Here is a 15,009-nt window from a genome sequence, read left to right on the forward strand (position 1 = left end):
TCGGTCTCTCTGCCTCGCCCACGGACGAACGAAGGGGACGAACGTGCGGACGTACGCACTGGACTGGTCGATAGACGACAATTGGTCGCTGACATCGCATGCAACCTCAAGCCTTTTCTTCAACGCGCACGTTAGAGGAAACTCAAGATAGCAGTCCCGGCATCCTGTTATCTGAAAGCCGCCTAGGAAGTCGGTTCTGCTGCAGCTTGCACCCCCTCATTAGCCCCCTCTCGTTACCGTATTATCCGACCATTCCGAAACCGAGCGTCGCTGGCTGACAGACGGGACAAACACGCAGCTCCTCGGACGTGTCGTTAGCCATTGTGCGTGCCTGCGCCCACGCCTGCATCTGCCTTGCCTGTCCTTGCACCTAACCAGCGCGCAATCTTTGCTCCGACAGCGCGCGGACCTCACCTGAGGCGGCAGGTATTATTGACCTGTTCCCCGCGACGAGCCCCAGCCAGCCATGCCCCTTCCTTGAGACATGGCCTCCTTAAGTAAGCCTCTACTTGCTCCCCCTCCCCGATTCGTCCGCGCTTGTCGTTCGTCCTATGTCGTTGTTGAGCTGGATCTTAACGGCGTTGCTGGCCTTTTTGTATCCTTATTCACCCGGGTCAACATCCTTTGCCACCACTGGGGCTGCTGTCGGCTCTCCTCGACCTTATGTGAGGCTGAGGTCTCACTGAGACAATTCAGTGGCTCCCCCTTCGCAACCTCATCCACCTATCGCTCTCAAAGAACCATCCTCATCATTCCTATGTCTCTCCCTTAAATCGCGTCTTGCTGAGGCCCGGGGCTTTCAAGTCCCCGCCTCGTTCTGCGTCGGTTCCTGTTCTCGTCACTTTTCTTTGTCACCAGCGAATCGCCCGCCCATCATGAGTCCCCTCAAGAGCATGGCTAACGGGGGATTCCTGCCCACAGTCAATAAAAACAGAAAGGTAAACCCAAAACGTCTATCGTCCTGTCGTGGAAAACTCAATTCCATGGAGTGGAGGATATGCAGCGTCGAGAAGGCGGCCACTCAGCGAGCAGGTTTTTGGGCTGACACTTTGTAACAGCCAAAGTTTGAGCTACACCTAAAGGTGCGAACCCGTCCCAATAAAGCCGTCCATCCGTTTTTAAGACTCGAACTTGGGTTTGCTAACCCCGCCTCCAGATCTACGACCTGAACAACGTCCCGCTGGTATCCGGAACATCAATCGTAAAATGGCATCTCTCGCACTCTATCCACGCTGAGCACCGGGGGCGGACGCCGAAATGCCCCATCTCCAATCACAAGGTTGAGTACAACTACTCCAAGATGGTCAGCCACATCCGGATCAGCATCGACAAGAACAACAACCTGACCGAGTGCCCCATCGAATTCGAGGTCCTGCAAGAGTTTCCTGGCAGCGGGCGCGAGGAGAAGATCTCGCTCGGCATTGTCAAGCTCAACCTCAGCGAGTATGTCGAGGAGAGTGATGGTCTCGCCCGCGAGAGCGTTAGCTTTGATCGCGGTCACTCGCGCAAGCGTAGCAGCGGCACCAGTCAGAGCCCCATATCGCCCAGGGCCCCGATCATGGACGAGCCGGATGTCGTCGACGGCATCGTAAGACGCTACCTCATGCAGGAGAGCAAAATCAACAGCACCCTGAAAATTGGCATCCTGATGCTACAGCTTGACGGCGACAAGAATTATTCTGCGCCCCCGCTGAGGACCGCGCCTGTCTTTGGAGGGATTGCCGGTATCGTTGCAGGCGAATCAGTTGAACAAGACGACGCTGGGCGTACGTTTGCGACCCCTGGAATGCTTTAATTCTCGTATGTTTCCTGAGCATGCTGACAACTCTTCCAGAACTCCCGACAATGGCCAAATCCCGCGATGCCTCCGAAGTGCAGGACATGTACCGCCGCGCCCTCGCAGCTTCCTGGTCCTGCCAACCCGGCGAGCTCCCCGCCGACCAATGCATCGAAGACATCTTCTCCGGTGGCGATGGCTGGCGGACAGGTCGTCAGGGACGTACCGGCAAAAAGACGGCAACTTTTGACCTCGACAACGGCGGTTCCCTGAGTTCCGACGAGGGTGGCATGAGCGGCACCCTCCGACCTTCGGATTTCCGCAAGATGGAGCGGAGACAGCAGCAGGCACAGCAGCAACAGCAGCAGCAACAGGATCTGCCTCAACAAGACCATCTCCACCTCCACCGCCTCCACAACGGTCACCGCCACCACTCGCGCAACAACAGCGGCTCCAGTGATAGGAGCATGAGGAGCATGACGACCATCGTCACGGGCCGCGGCGACACCGCCAGCAGCACTGCTGGAGCGAGCAACGTCGCCCGTCGGGGATCCCACAGCCGCCCTCGGGGCCGAGAGGGGGAAGGCGGCGTCAACGGCCGCAGCTACGGACGCTCGAGGAGCCGCAGCGGCAGCATTGTGAGCCTGGCGCCGACGATGGGTAGCAGCGATCGCGGACGTGGGGCGTCAAGGCGGAATAGGGAGCTCGAAGAATTTGACGTGCGGGACGATCTCGTCGCGTGGAGGTTGCCGGGCGCTGTCACATAAATGCAGGGGAGACGGTACATGGCAGACACGTAGAGGGGACCAAAGGTTCCCATCACCTAGGTTTTGTTCCATTGCCCAGGTTATAGCGAGGTGTTGGTGGGCAGGCGTTCGTTTTTTCCATTGGCGATGAGGCTCCCTTTTCTTGTCTCCTTCCATGGATTATGCATTGCTGGGGTGTTTTGTTTTTTTATGCACAGCCGGTACGCACAGCTAGTGGAAACTTGTACTTTCTTTATACTGTTTTTTCGTCTCTCTTCTTGGGTTGCCTAGCCAGTTGCAGCGATTTACGGGTTTATTTGCGCATTCATCGTACCCAGGGTTCGGGAAACCGCCCCATAAGTCTTTAAAAGCATCCAGGAAACCCCACTTCCTAAAATAAAATCAAAAGACTTGTAGGAAGCTCACAATGTCTATACGACTTCTTGAATGCTTTTTACGTCCTCACTCTTGCTCTATGTTCCAGTTCCGTTCATTCCCATGTCTTGTGAACCGTTCCCTTTCCCCTTCCCTGAAATCCATGTCTATGTCAGAAAACAGGGGAGAGAACCTCCATTTCCCCCTCCTCCCATTTCAAGTTACCACTCCTGCGCCTGGCCGACCATCGCTTGACGTGCGCTCTTTTTGACAAGTCGCGAAAACAGCTTATCCCCAACTGACGGAAACACTTCAAGGGGCCTTAATGTTGCCGCGAACACCGCCCTTGCCGCCGACCTCTCTCGCCGTTATCGTAACACCCAAGTCAGCGGCGACGTTGATGGTCACCTCGACCTTGGCGCCCTTGCTGACACCGCGGACAGCGGCCTCGGCAAGGGTGGGGCCGACCTTCCAGATCTTCTCGCGCGTCTCCTCCTCCTCGTCGGAGTCGAAGTCGGAGTCGGAGTCGTCACCGTTGGCCTCGGGCTTGGCCTTGGGCTCGGGCTTAGTAACCTTGATGTGGGCGCCGCCCTCGACAATGCGGATGAGGACGTCACCGCCCTCCTTGGGGCCGGCGACGTGGATGGTGCGGCGGGCGGGGACGGCCGTCTCGGCAGGGACTACAGGGACGAACTCGTCGTTGGCGCCAACGACACCGATGGCGTTGGCGATGTGCTTGACGACGGTGACGGCGGCGTGCGTGCTCTGGTCGATATCCTCCGCCTCATATTCCTGGATCAGCGAGGCCTGGAGGGCGGCGCCACGGGCGAGGAGCTCCGAGGGGTTGATGGCGGAAGCCTGGGTGGCCGGGGCGATGACGTTGGTAGACTCGGGGAAGAGGTTGGCGAAGTTGGCGGCGATGCGCGGGGTGTGGGCGGTGCCGCCGGCAAGGATGACCTCGTCGATGTCGAGAACGTCCAGCTCGGCCTTCTTGACGACACCCTCGACGAGACGATTGAAGCCGTCAAAGACCTTGCGGGCGATCATCTCGTAGCGCAACCTGTTGATGGTGGAGGTGAAGTCGATGCCCTCAGCCAAGCTCTCAACGCTGAAGCTGGCGTTGGTGCCAAGGGAAAGGGCCTTCTTGGTGGACTCGGACTCGGCCCTGAGCTTGGCCAAGGAGCGGGCGTTTTCGCGAGGGTCGGTGGTGTGCTTCTTGATGAACTCCTTGGCGAAGTGATCCATGACGACCTGGTCGAGGTGGCTTCCGGAGAACTCGTAGTCGTGGGCGGTGGCGAGGACGGTGTACATGCCGCCGCGGGAGGCGATAACGGCGACGTCTGAGCGGGTGCCGCCCAGGTCGGCGACGACAACGATCTTATCCTCGACCTTGGCCTCGGGGCGGGCGTCGTAGGCAAGGATGGCGGCGATGGGGTCCGAGATGATCTGGAGCACCTCGAGGCCGGCGTCGTTGGCGGCTTTGGTGAGGGCTTCCTTCTGCTTCTCGGAGAAGTTGGTGGGAACGGTGATGACGGCTGATGTGACCTTCTTGCCGAGGTAGTCGGAGGCGGAGCCGACAAGGCGGCGGATGTAGCGCGTGGCGGCCTCAGTGACGGAGACGTTTGAGGGCTCCTCAGCGCCCTCCTTGTCCTTCACGGCGAAGGAGACGGTGCCATTGACATCCTGGGGGTGAGCGGAGGCGTGGTTGTAGGTGGGGTCGATGGACTTGAAGCTATTGCGGGCGTATCAGTCAGATGCTGCTAGGTATAAAGGACAATTTTGGGAAGGGGAGGACTCGTACTCCTGACCAAGGAATTCCTTGAAGTATGCGATCGTGTTGCTGGGATTCCGGATGAGGAAGCTCTTGGCCTGGGCGCCATAGTACTCGTCTCCATCAACGTAGGAGAGGATGGTGGGAATTTGACGGTCTGGTAAAAATCCGCATATCGTCAGCGCTGCATCCTACTACGCCACCCTGTATAACATCCATTAGAAAGGCTCACCTCCGTCCTCGTTGGCGATAACCTCGGCCTTCTCGTCCACGGTGTAGGCGATGGAGCTGTTGGAGTTGCCAAAGGTGATACCAATGACGGTGCGGTCGCCGGGCGTGGGCCGCGAGTCACCGTTCGCAGCCATGTCTAAAGGTCGCAAAGAAAGATATTGGAAAACAGTGCGTCCGAATGTCTGTTCGGAAGGAGGGGCGAGAGCAACTACGGGCGTTTGGCTTTATGCTTGACTTTGAGGGGCTCCTGTCAAGATCTCGGGAGGGAGGTGTGTTTTCAATGGTGGTGGTTGATGGTGGGGGTTCAAACCGTGCCAAAATTTTGGGCAAGGGAAAAAAAATCCTAGTCGCTCTATCGCCCAGTGGGACGCTCCCATTTTCCCACTCTCTCCTCACACACCCCGGGCCGTGTCCCAATCAAATCCAATTCGCCAGAACAATGTGGGTGCCCCGCCAAAGCTTTCAACTTCTTGCTGCAAGGCTGACTGAAATAACTTAATTATTAGCAAGCGGGCGCGCAGAAGGCGAGAAAGCAGTAATAGACTCGGCCTGATCCGGACGATTTCAGTTCAACATCACACTGTCCACGCACCAAACCCCCACCATGTCTACCGCCGGTCCTTTTGTGCTCCCCGGTGACGAGATCGACGCGTCCCTGATTCCGTCACATCAGAAACTTCCGTTACGACTCGGTCCCGGGCTTCGACATGTTCCTCCCAGACAAATAGTGCCCACCATCGCCGGCAAGCTGGTCTCCGACCGCAAGAAGAACTCGATATGGGTTGAGCAAACGAGTGGACGGGTAAGCCAGAAAATCCATCGGATGATCCAACCTTGCTTCGCATTTGCTAATGAGGAAAACAGTACATCCCCGCCGCTGGCGACCTCGTCATCGGTACCATCCAGCGCACCGCCGCCGAACTCTACTACGTCCTTCTGGCTGATTACTCGACACCTGCGACCCTGCCCCAACTCGCCTTCGAAATGGCAACGAAGAAGTCTCGCCCCCAGCTGGCCTCTGGCGCCCTCGTCTACGCCCGTGTAACGCTCGCGAACAAGCACATGGACCCCGAGCTCGAGTGCGTCTATCAGTCCACCGGAAAGGCCGACGGCCTGGGTCCTCTGGTTGGCGGCATGCTCTTCGATATATCTCTCGGCATGGCGCGCCGCTTGCTCAAGCCCAAGACGACAGATCTCGTCGTGTTAGAGGAGCTGGGTGCCACGGGTGCGGCCTTCGAGACAGCCGTGGGCCGGAACGGCAAGATCTGGGTCAACAGCGAGAGCGTCAAGATCATCATTGCGGTGGGAAGGGCTATCCAGGAGACCGACGAACATGGTCTCACAGCCGAACAACAGAAGAAGCTCGTACGGTCCTTAATTCAAGACTTGAGTTAAATTCCATGCCTACGCCCCCTCGTGATGCTTTTTTGCCTTGTTCTACAGTGTTGGCCCTGGCCAGTCCTCGGGCCTCCGAACGCCCATTTGCTGCCACGGCTGCTTCCTAAAATATAAAAAGAACGAATGTACCCGTGTTGCCTCCAATTCCCCGTCCCTGGAGGCAAACATGCTGTATATAACACAATTGCTGGATGGCACAAGAGAATAATGCCCCTGCGAATCGCTACCGATTGTCCCACTCCCCCACCTCTCCTGAATCTCGCGTCGTTGTCCTGCTTCCCGTTCGCTGACGAGCTCTGGCGGAGGTGACTTGCAAGTCACTAGTCTGTCATTCTTAACAGACCACTTCCCAAGCGCCTTCCGGCTTCCTGTCTCGTTGGCCCCGCCGCTTCATTGAAAAGTATCTCGTCGTATTTCCCATTGAGCTGGTTACGCGGTTATTGCGTACAGCCAAGCTGTCCACATCTCACGTTCCTCCCATCGCTTCATCTACAATGTCGGGTTCCGGGTCACACACTGGCGTAACCTGATGTATGTTCATCATGTGACGTCGCCAGTTGTCCTTTCGTGGGAAGGACTTGCCCCCGGCTTTGGAATAGGGGCAGGTGCTGACAGTGCAGTGGAACTTCTTCGTCTTCCTGTGTTTGTCGTTTATATGGCGATCCAGGTGCGTTTTTGTACCAAACCTCTTACCGCAGTTTGGATGACTGCACTCATGAGGTCTCTCATGGTATCTCTTATGGTGACTATGGCTGTTAGACTTGAAAATAACCTAGCGTTGGAGCTCAACCTACTTGAGTTTATGAACTTGGTCAAAGAATCTGCCGCATTCGTCACAGATGAACGTTCGAGGGGAAGGTTGCAGTCCCGGGTAAGGCGATGTGCTGTTACGGATGTCTGAGCTGCCTTCTGATCTTGGAGACGGGCTGCTGTCGATTTGTGTGTTTGGAGTGCTCTGATTTGATGGCCCAGAACTGGCGTGACCCAGCATCGGCGGCGAGTGTTCGGACGGATCCGTCATCTCTCCGTCGAGATAGTGTTGGTTGTGTTGGTTGTGACCAGGCATAAGGTGGGTAGTGTCAACGTGGCGAGCAGCGTCGTCCATCCGATGATCATGAGTAATAGTATTCGCGCTGTTCCACCCGTTCGTTTGGGCGTGTGGGTTCTTGTATAATCCTGGTAATTCAATCGACTCCTGTTGCTTCTCTGACGGGAATGGCTGCTGCTGCTGCTGCTCGGAGAATTGCTCTGGAGGGGATTGGGGTGTAGGAGCTTGCGACGGCTGTGGTGGTTCTGGGGCCGGCTTGGTAATAATAGCGGTTGGTCTGGGTGGCGAATTGGCTATCTGATATAGTTGCTGATTGGTATGCCAGTGATGCTCTGTCGGGTTTGACGGTGCCATTATATCCATGGGGTTCACGGTTCCCGGTGCGGCTACAATGGGGGGCAAAATGGGAGGCGATTCAGTGTGTTTGGCGCTTCTTTTCGCCTCAAGCTCTTGAGCGTGATCAACTTCACCCGGCTCCGACATGGGACTAACAGGCAGGTGGATAGGCGAGGCTAGTTGACGAGCTGACACGGCCGCGGAAACTGGCCCACGGAATGACCCGCCAGTGACTTCGATAGGAGACTCCGACAGTGTTTCGCTCACAACGGGCTGCGAGGGCTGCGAGGGCTGTATTGACTGACCCTTCGGGCGGGTAGAAGGGGAATCCTTGGTGCTCATGCGGCGCATCAGATTCGTCAGGTTCAGCTTCAGTGAGCTTCCCTGTGAACTGGACCGCGCTGGAGGCGGCGCTCTGGTCAGATGTTCATCGGTGGGAGGAGGTGTGACCATGCCAAAGGCCTCGGAAGGAATAGTCGGGCTGTAGTAGGTTGCGCTGTGGCCATGATTGGCATCAGCATAGTCCATTCCGTCAGCCCGAGTGGCAACCAGCTCAAGATTAGCAGGCGTCCATGGATAAGATGCCTCGCTCTTCCAAGTAGGGGCGCGTCCGAAGGAATACTCGGTGGTGCCGCGTCTTGTCATTACACTCGGTTGGGTGCTGTCGCCGGTGAAGCCGCGCTGGTGATAGTTGGCCAACTCATCGCTCGGAGGGCGATCGACGCCATTATGAGACGATAAAGCTGTGTCCCTGGTAGATTGTCTTTCCGTGCCTCGCAAGGTGTCGGTCTTATGGCCTAACGAATCTTTCGATGACAGACGACTATGGGCCTCGGGTCCGGGCGCCGGCGCCTGTCCCGGAGGACCAATCGGTCCGGAGACGAAGGCCGTCTCCGTGTCGAGACGTTGGGACAATCCATGTTTCCTGGCTCGTCTACGCCGGATGATGAAGGGGTAGGCGCAAACTACAGCGAGAAAGACGGCAACAATGACCCCAACAACGACGCCAGCGATCCCCCCTCCAGATAATGCCGCCGAACGGGGCTCTAGTGTCGCGCGGTTGGAGAGAAACACCATCTCCTGTCTTGGCTCCAGTCGGCCCATGTCAGTCGAAGGGTCTAAGAAGGATGATGGACTGTCGTCAGTGTCGCCAAGGTCTGATTGGGTAGTAGTACCCTCAGACGAGGCTGCGGGAGGGGCCATTCTCGGCACCGCGCGTCAGCACTCGCTGCACCACATGAACCGCCCAAAGACCCAAGACACTCTCAGATGACGACGCTGGCGGTGCGAAACGGGAATACAAGCAAGGGGCGCTGCCTCGTTTTCGGACTGCGATATATCGGGGAGGGACCTATTGAGATGTTGGGTGTGAGTGGATGAGCGGTCGCCGTGATGGCGATGAGCCCACGAGAGAGGAAGCAGCGGGTGAAGTGCAGTTGGAAGTTAGCACAGTTACGGGGGCAGTTGGATTATTAGGCCAGCGCAGGCAGGTGATTCAGCCTCACCAGACCGGTGCGCTCAGCGGGCGGGCGAGCGTTGTACGGGGGAAGTTGGAGTGGATCAAAGGTTGGACTGGGTTGCCTCCCGCCTCCACGTTCACCTGCAGATTAGGGGAGTACATTGGCGTCCCTGTGGCTCACACGACCGGAACGCAGGGGGCCGCCAGTTAAGGCTATGAAAATGCCGGCAAAGGAGGGCAAAGATTGGCCACGTGCAAGGTATCTCGCTATTGACCTGACGCTCCATAATTACGCCGGAATGGCGAGTCTCGGCCAATCGCGTTCTCGGACTGCCTCACTGCCCCGCCACATGGTCTCTCCACGACCCCTGGAAAGTGAAGAAGAGTTGGGCCCGCTGCATTTCCTGTTTGAGTGGCCCGTATTGGTGCCGCCCGCCCACTGCCCTGATTCCCTATTCCCGCGGCCGGCGAGGGGAAACACATCCTTTTGCTGGGTCCCAGACGCCGCTGTTGAATGGGAAAATTCGAGAAATCCTTGATCGGTGGGGTAGATCTCCATCGCCGTTAGGAACTTTCAGGTCGGCAAGGGACGCCAGCGGAGATGATCTCAATCCGTCAAACCGACATACCGACACGACAATCCGCAGCCCGCAGTCCACACACAAATCGCTCACGTTAAACATCAGCTCCTAGCACTGCCAGGTTTCACCTTATCTCGCTCTCTCGCCCCCTCTCCATTTCCATTTCTCTATTTTATGCTCTGCCCCTTTCAGAACCAGAGGCTAGCACAAGTTGTGCCCGCAGCGGCATCGGGCGGCACAAGATGCATATTATCAACTGCACTGCTTCCAGGCTTGGTCCAAACCCGAGCTGACATGCCGCGTCCGGACGCACAGTTTATGACAGTGACAGCGTCATCCTGGTTCGAAACTGGAACTTGTACACCTGGCGGGGAAATACTGCAAGGCTTCCAGGGACTTGCTCGTGAACTGATGCAGTGAGGTGGCTGCCCTACCCCTGTCTTAGCGGACCCTGCCTGTTCGAATTGGTTCTTAGTCTGCGACAAGGTCTCGCTAAAATAGCCACAAGACCCGGCCCAGCGGTAGGCTTTGGCCGACGATGGAATGGACGACGCATCAACACGTGAACATAACCAACGACATCTTGTATAGCAAGGGTGGTCGACATCTGGTAATGATGCTTGGCATTCGGCTACTGAGCATCTCGAGTCCTTCCATCCCTATTTTCCCCTTGCTCTGGATTCCAAAGTCGATCCCAATGATTCAAGCAGACTTTGCTTCGCCGAGGCAAGGAACCGATGTCGAAATTGGCAACCTCGGGAAAACCCCACACCACTCCACCTTGTCGACGTTCTCGAAAGTCCAAACAATGACAAACGATAAAGGCGTGATGGCTCGAGACAGAGACGAGCCGGTTGACACTATTTGGCGCACAATAGTATCCGAGAATATTGGTATGACTTTTTTAACGGATGCGGGTTTCCTGTAGAACATGAAGTATTATCATGTCTTGAACCGTCTGCGGCCTCTGTTCTTTTTGCCATCGTTTCCATCACCGTCTGCTCTAATAATCATTACATTGACCGTCGAGTCTACCGCCTGGAACTCTAGGTAAGTAGAAGGTCGTCCGGCGAAGATGTGGTCGCTTTAAATGCATACATCAGTTCTGTAACACATTAGCATATTGGGCGTTTGGGCGTGTCGTCCTGAGATTGATGGATACCCATGCTATCTATCATCTTAGGTATCTAGAGCCTTTTCTTATGCGGTCTCTACCACCTGTATGGGTTTGAATTTTCGTGATATCTCCACTGAGGAAGAAAAGAGACGGTTTCTTCCTCGGGTTCAATGACTTCTCCATCAGGTGTATTGATGAGTTGCTCTTTCCTCTTTTTGCCCCTGCCTTCTTTTGTTGCTTTGAGAAATACGCCTGCCTCAACTATTCCGGCAACATCTGCCTACAGCTTGTTGATATAAATAACAGGCAAGCAACTGCTTCGAATTTTCATCAAAACACGCCGCAGCGATTCGGCCACTTCGTGATACCTGGAAAGCAAAACTGCCGAAAGCAAAACTAAAAATCACATTCAGAGGCATTAGGCCTTTACCTGACAACCTCTTGTTCATGCGCCCCATTGCCCGTTTCACTTCTCTCTTTCTATCTTCCGCCAGTTGCTTGACCATCCTCACTCAACAAATTGCCTCCCAGAAGGACTAGGACCAAGGCTTTCCCATTCTCTTCCTTTCCCCTCCCCATTTTTATCACGAAACACCAGACTAACTCTTTACTCTTGCAACATTGGATTTACAACCTGACCGTCTTTTTTCCTGGAAAGAGGGTGAATCACTAAGTACCTACCTGCCTAGGTAGGTAGGCACTGAGCCGCAATCTCCCGGTAAAAGAGGCAGGTGCGTCAACTTTTTGCACTTTCCTCCCTTCTCAGGCCCAGCTCTGATCCCAATTTTCCCCCTCTTGCCCGAACGAAACTTCGTTTACACACAATCTTCTTTCCGTTGGCCTCTCCCCATTCACTCATTTCACAACGAACTCGGATCAGCTACCGTATTTTCTGTCGAGGCTGTCTTTCCACCGTACAACTTGCCCGCTCCGTTCTATTAACTACGCATCGACGGTTCTAGCAGCAGGAACAGCTGTAACTCCCGCAGGCAGCCATCTCAGCAACGTAATCCTCTTTTTTTGTCGTTGTCACTATATCCAGGACTAACAATACACAGATAGATGCTTCTTTCCAGCTGGAATGCAGGCTACGGGCCTATCGACGAAAGCCCGACCATGGAAACTAGCCAGCCTTTTCCATGCGTTCTGTCATTCAACATTATGGCAGAGGAGAAGTCGGTGATTGACGAAGACAAGCGTGGATTGCCTGATATAAAGCAGCCTGTAAGATTGTTTCTTTTCGTCTGTTGCTGATACATCCAATTTGACATACATATACAGCAGTTGTCTGATCGGGGGTGCGGTTTTCGAATGGTCCATTCGTTTCAGAGCAAGCAAGAATTTGCGCGCGTCCATGGCGATGGCACCAAAGTCGAGATGATCAATGAAGCCTTCGCAATGGATCAATTCAACAATACGACCCGTACAAGATACGCCTGGGTTGTCGCACCTATCCCGGGTCCATATTCGCTCATCTCTTCCGATCTCCAAAAGCAATGGGTCGTTCTGGTCGAACTGCCAAGCACGCCAGAGCGATTTTTTCCTGCCGAGGGAGACACATGCAAGATTGCCTTCTTACAGGACTTCGAGTTTGACGGCATTCCCTACAACCAGGGCATGCTCGCGGCTGAGCGAGTCCCAAATCCATACGACGACATGCCCGACAGACACCCATACTCCTCTCATGCGGTCTTCACTGTGACTACGGAATACTTCGCCCATCCTGTTACCAAAGAGCGATTCCACCCGCTGGCTTCGATCGAGATTGCCCAGCCTATTGACGTCAGTAACCCGCCCACCCCGTTGACCTTGCACAATGCAGTCGTCTGCAAACTCCAAGTCCAATCAAACACAGTGACATACGAAGCTGAGTTGTTGGCGTTGTCTGTCTTGACGGAACCAAAGAAGGAGTCGAACGTGCTGCCGGAAGCAACTATTGGGACTTTTGAGTACCTGCTGGACTTCAGAAAAGAACCCACTTTCAGTGTCGACCTTTTCGAAAAGCTGCCGCACATGGACCAGCCAAACAAGCATCCGAACGCCTTCTTACAGGCAGTATACAATCGACTGGACCACGATCACAAAAAAGTTTACGAACAGCTTCGACAAATACCGGCTGGTCTTGCCCTGATTCTCGGCTGCCCGGGGGCTGGAAAGACGGCGTTGAATACATTCATCGCTGCAATGGCGATGTCCCAGCCTGTCATGAAGCCTCGGGGAGATGGAAAACAAAAGCGCCAGCCAGTCAAGATTCTCTACCTGCTGGACGTGAACTATCCGTGCGACGATGCTGCCAGCAGGGTACACCACTTGTTGAAAGACGCCGGTATCAACAAGTCGGTCATTCGGGTTCGTGGTTGCGCTCGTGAGATGAAGAACAGCGCCAAACTCCACCCACAACCGCAAGCAACGGAAGAAGATGCCACCCCGGATTTCACTGCAGGATTTCTCAAGCAAGCTCGCCTGTTCAGTGGCTTACAGAGAGTTATTCGTGACGAAAAGCGAGCGCCGACTTTAGACGAGGTCGCTTGGGACAGATACGAGGCCGACAAGACCAAACACAAGGCTCTGACAACGATGCTGGACAAGTTGAGACAGGGCGCAACCAAGACAAAACGGACGGCGAGAGAGTTAAGAACTTGTGTCGCGAAACTGTACTTCTCCGTGATTAGAGAAGCCGACTTCATCGCTGCCACTCCGGTCGGTGCGGCGGGCTATCTCAGCAAAATGTTTCGCCCCGATATCGTCTTTCTGGACGAAGCTGCGCACGCCCGAGAGCTTACGGCCATGATACCCATTGCTCTCTATTCGCCACATGCGTTCATTCTCACTGGCGACACTCGACAGACTCGACCCTTCGTTGAATGCGCCAAAGGTTCAGCCAAAGGACTCCAAGAGAACGTATACGCCAAGCAGCTGATGATAAGCACGATGGAGAGAGCAGATCTCGCTGGCGCTCTGCGCAGCAAACTTCTCATCAGTCATCGTGAGTGCAGGCATCCAGGTCACCTTTTTGATCTCACAGGTGCTTACTATATCCAGGAATGTACGGCAACCTCCAAGAGCTAGCATCGGAGCTGTTTTACGATGGGTTGTTGATGTCCGGTATACCCGAGACTGAGAGATTCCCTGACACACTCTGCCACCTGCAACGATGGCTATCGAAGGTCACGGGTGGCAAGGAATGCACTGTACCAAGGGTCCTATTAAGTCACCGAGGCTCCATGGAGGTCAGGGAAAAGTCCAGTTTCTATAACCCAGTTCATGAGGCCTTCATCCAAAAGCGATGTTACGAGTTACTCCAGGATTCGAAATTCCAGCGCGTCGACCAGCCCGACAAACCTGGTCGGATTCTAATCATAACGCCTTACAAGGCAGCTCTATTGCGCTACGAGCGATTCATCAAAGTCCTTCCATCCGAGTTCCAAGCCAGACTCGATATCGAATTGAGATTCAAAGCCATTGAAGTTCGTACAGTCGACTCGGCCCAAGGCCACGAGGCCGACTTCGTGTTTGTCGATACGGTTCGAACAAAGAGTGCTGGGTTTCTGAACGACCCGAAGAGACTTTGTGTCATGCTGACACGCGCCAGAGTTGGGGAAATGGTGCTGATGCATGAAGGGATGACGAAGAAACCTAGCATTGGCAGAAGCCTGCTGGAGGCCGAATGGACGACAAGGGTGTATGATCACTGCCGTCGGAATGGTCAACTGCATTACATTGGCTGAAGCATATGACAAGGAATGAGGGATTATGTTGTGGAATTGGACAAACTTTGACAGTGGGAGGTATCCTGCCACTTTGTCTAGAAGGATGGGATACTGAGATATGGGCCAGAAGAAAGGATTAGATTAGATTATGGAATTGAGAAAAAGAATGTTCAGAGGCATGGCATGTTTCTTTTGGTGTGCTGACCCCCCAGCTGTGTTTTTTATTCATCTGCGTGTTCCCAGAAGCCCTTCAAATTGGGCTTTCTCTGTTGTCTCAAGGCTACACTGTTTCTTTCTCAACATGCAATGCTTATGATCAAATAGTGATCACTATTAAGATTCCGTACATTATGACGGGGGGAAATGCGCTAGAAACAAATCTACTAGACTGGGTCCGGCAGGGGCTTGTTTTTAACTGGATGGTTTCTGGCCACATAACAACCATTGGTTGGAGAACATG

General features: G+C 54.7%; 5 protein-coding genes across 5 annotated transcripts; 3 read left to right on the forward strand and 2 right to left on the reverse strand.

The window, feature by feature from the left end:
- Positions 1-875: 875 nt before the first annotated feature.
- CH63R_07405 (uncharacterized protein) lies at positions 876-2,544 on the forward strand (the record flags this gene model as incomplete). The annotated part of the gene is made up of 4 exons (XM_018302380.1): positions 876-938; positions 1,059-1,082; positions 1,157-1,766; positions 1,835-2,544. The coding sequence occupies 4 exons, from the start codon at positions 876-878 to the stop codon at positions 2,542-2,544; spliced, it is 1,407 nt and encodes a 468-aa protein (XP_018157158.1).
- Positions 2,545-3,210: 666 nt separating this feature from the next.
- On the reverse strand, positions 3,211-5,034 carry CH63R_07406 (Hsp70-like protein; the record flags this gene model as incomplete). The annotated part of the gene is made up of 3 exons (XM_018302381.1): positions 3,211-4,630; positions 4,700-4,826; positions 4,902-5,034. 3 exons carry the CDS (start codon positions 5,032-5,034, stop codon positions 3,211-3,213), a joined length of 1,680 nt encoding a protein of 559 aa, XP_018157159.1.
- A 470-nt stretch (positions 5,035-5,504) lies between these two features.
- CH63R_07407 (Exosome complex exonuclease RRP40) lies at positions 5,505-6,295 on the forward strand (the record flags this gene model as incomplete). Its single annotated transcript, XM_018302382.1, has 2 exons — positions 5,505-5,702; positions 5,765-6,295. The coding sequence occupies 2 exons, from the start codon at positions 5,505-5,507 to the stop codon at positions 6,293-6,295; spliced, it is 729 nt and encodes a 242-aa protein (XP_018157160.1).
- Positions 6,296-7,088: 793 nt separating this feature from the next.
- CH63R_07408 (Zinc finger protein 2) lies at positions 7,089-8,885 on the reverse strand (the record flags this gene model as incomplete). The annotated part of the gene is made up of 1 exon (XM_018302383.1): positions 7,089-8,885. One exon carries the CDS (start codon positions 8,883-8,885, stop codon positions 7,089-7,091), a length of 1,797 nt encoding a protein of 598 aa, XP_018157161.1.
- A 3,016-nt stretch (positions 8,886-11,901) lies between these two features.
- CH63R_07409 (Nonsense-mediated mRNA decay protein 1) lies at positions 11,902-14,567 on the forward strand (the record flags this gene model as incomplete). Its single annotated transcript, XM_018302384.1, has 3 exons — positions 11,902-12,063; positions 12,121-13,825; positions 13,882-14,567. 3 exons carry the CDS (start codon positions 11,902-11,904, stop codon positions 14,565-14,567), a joined length of 2,553 nt encoding a protein of 850 aa, XP_018157162.1.
- Positions 14,568-15,009: the final 442 nt, after the last annotated feature.

Source organism: Colletotrichum higginsianum, chromosome 5 (genome assembly GCF_001672515.1).
Source record: "Colletotrichum higginsianum IMI 349063 chromosome 5, whole genome shotgun sequence".
NCBI lineage: Eukaryota > Fungi > Ascomycota > Sordariomycetes > Glomerellales > Glomerellaceae > Colletotrichum > Colletotrichum higginsianum.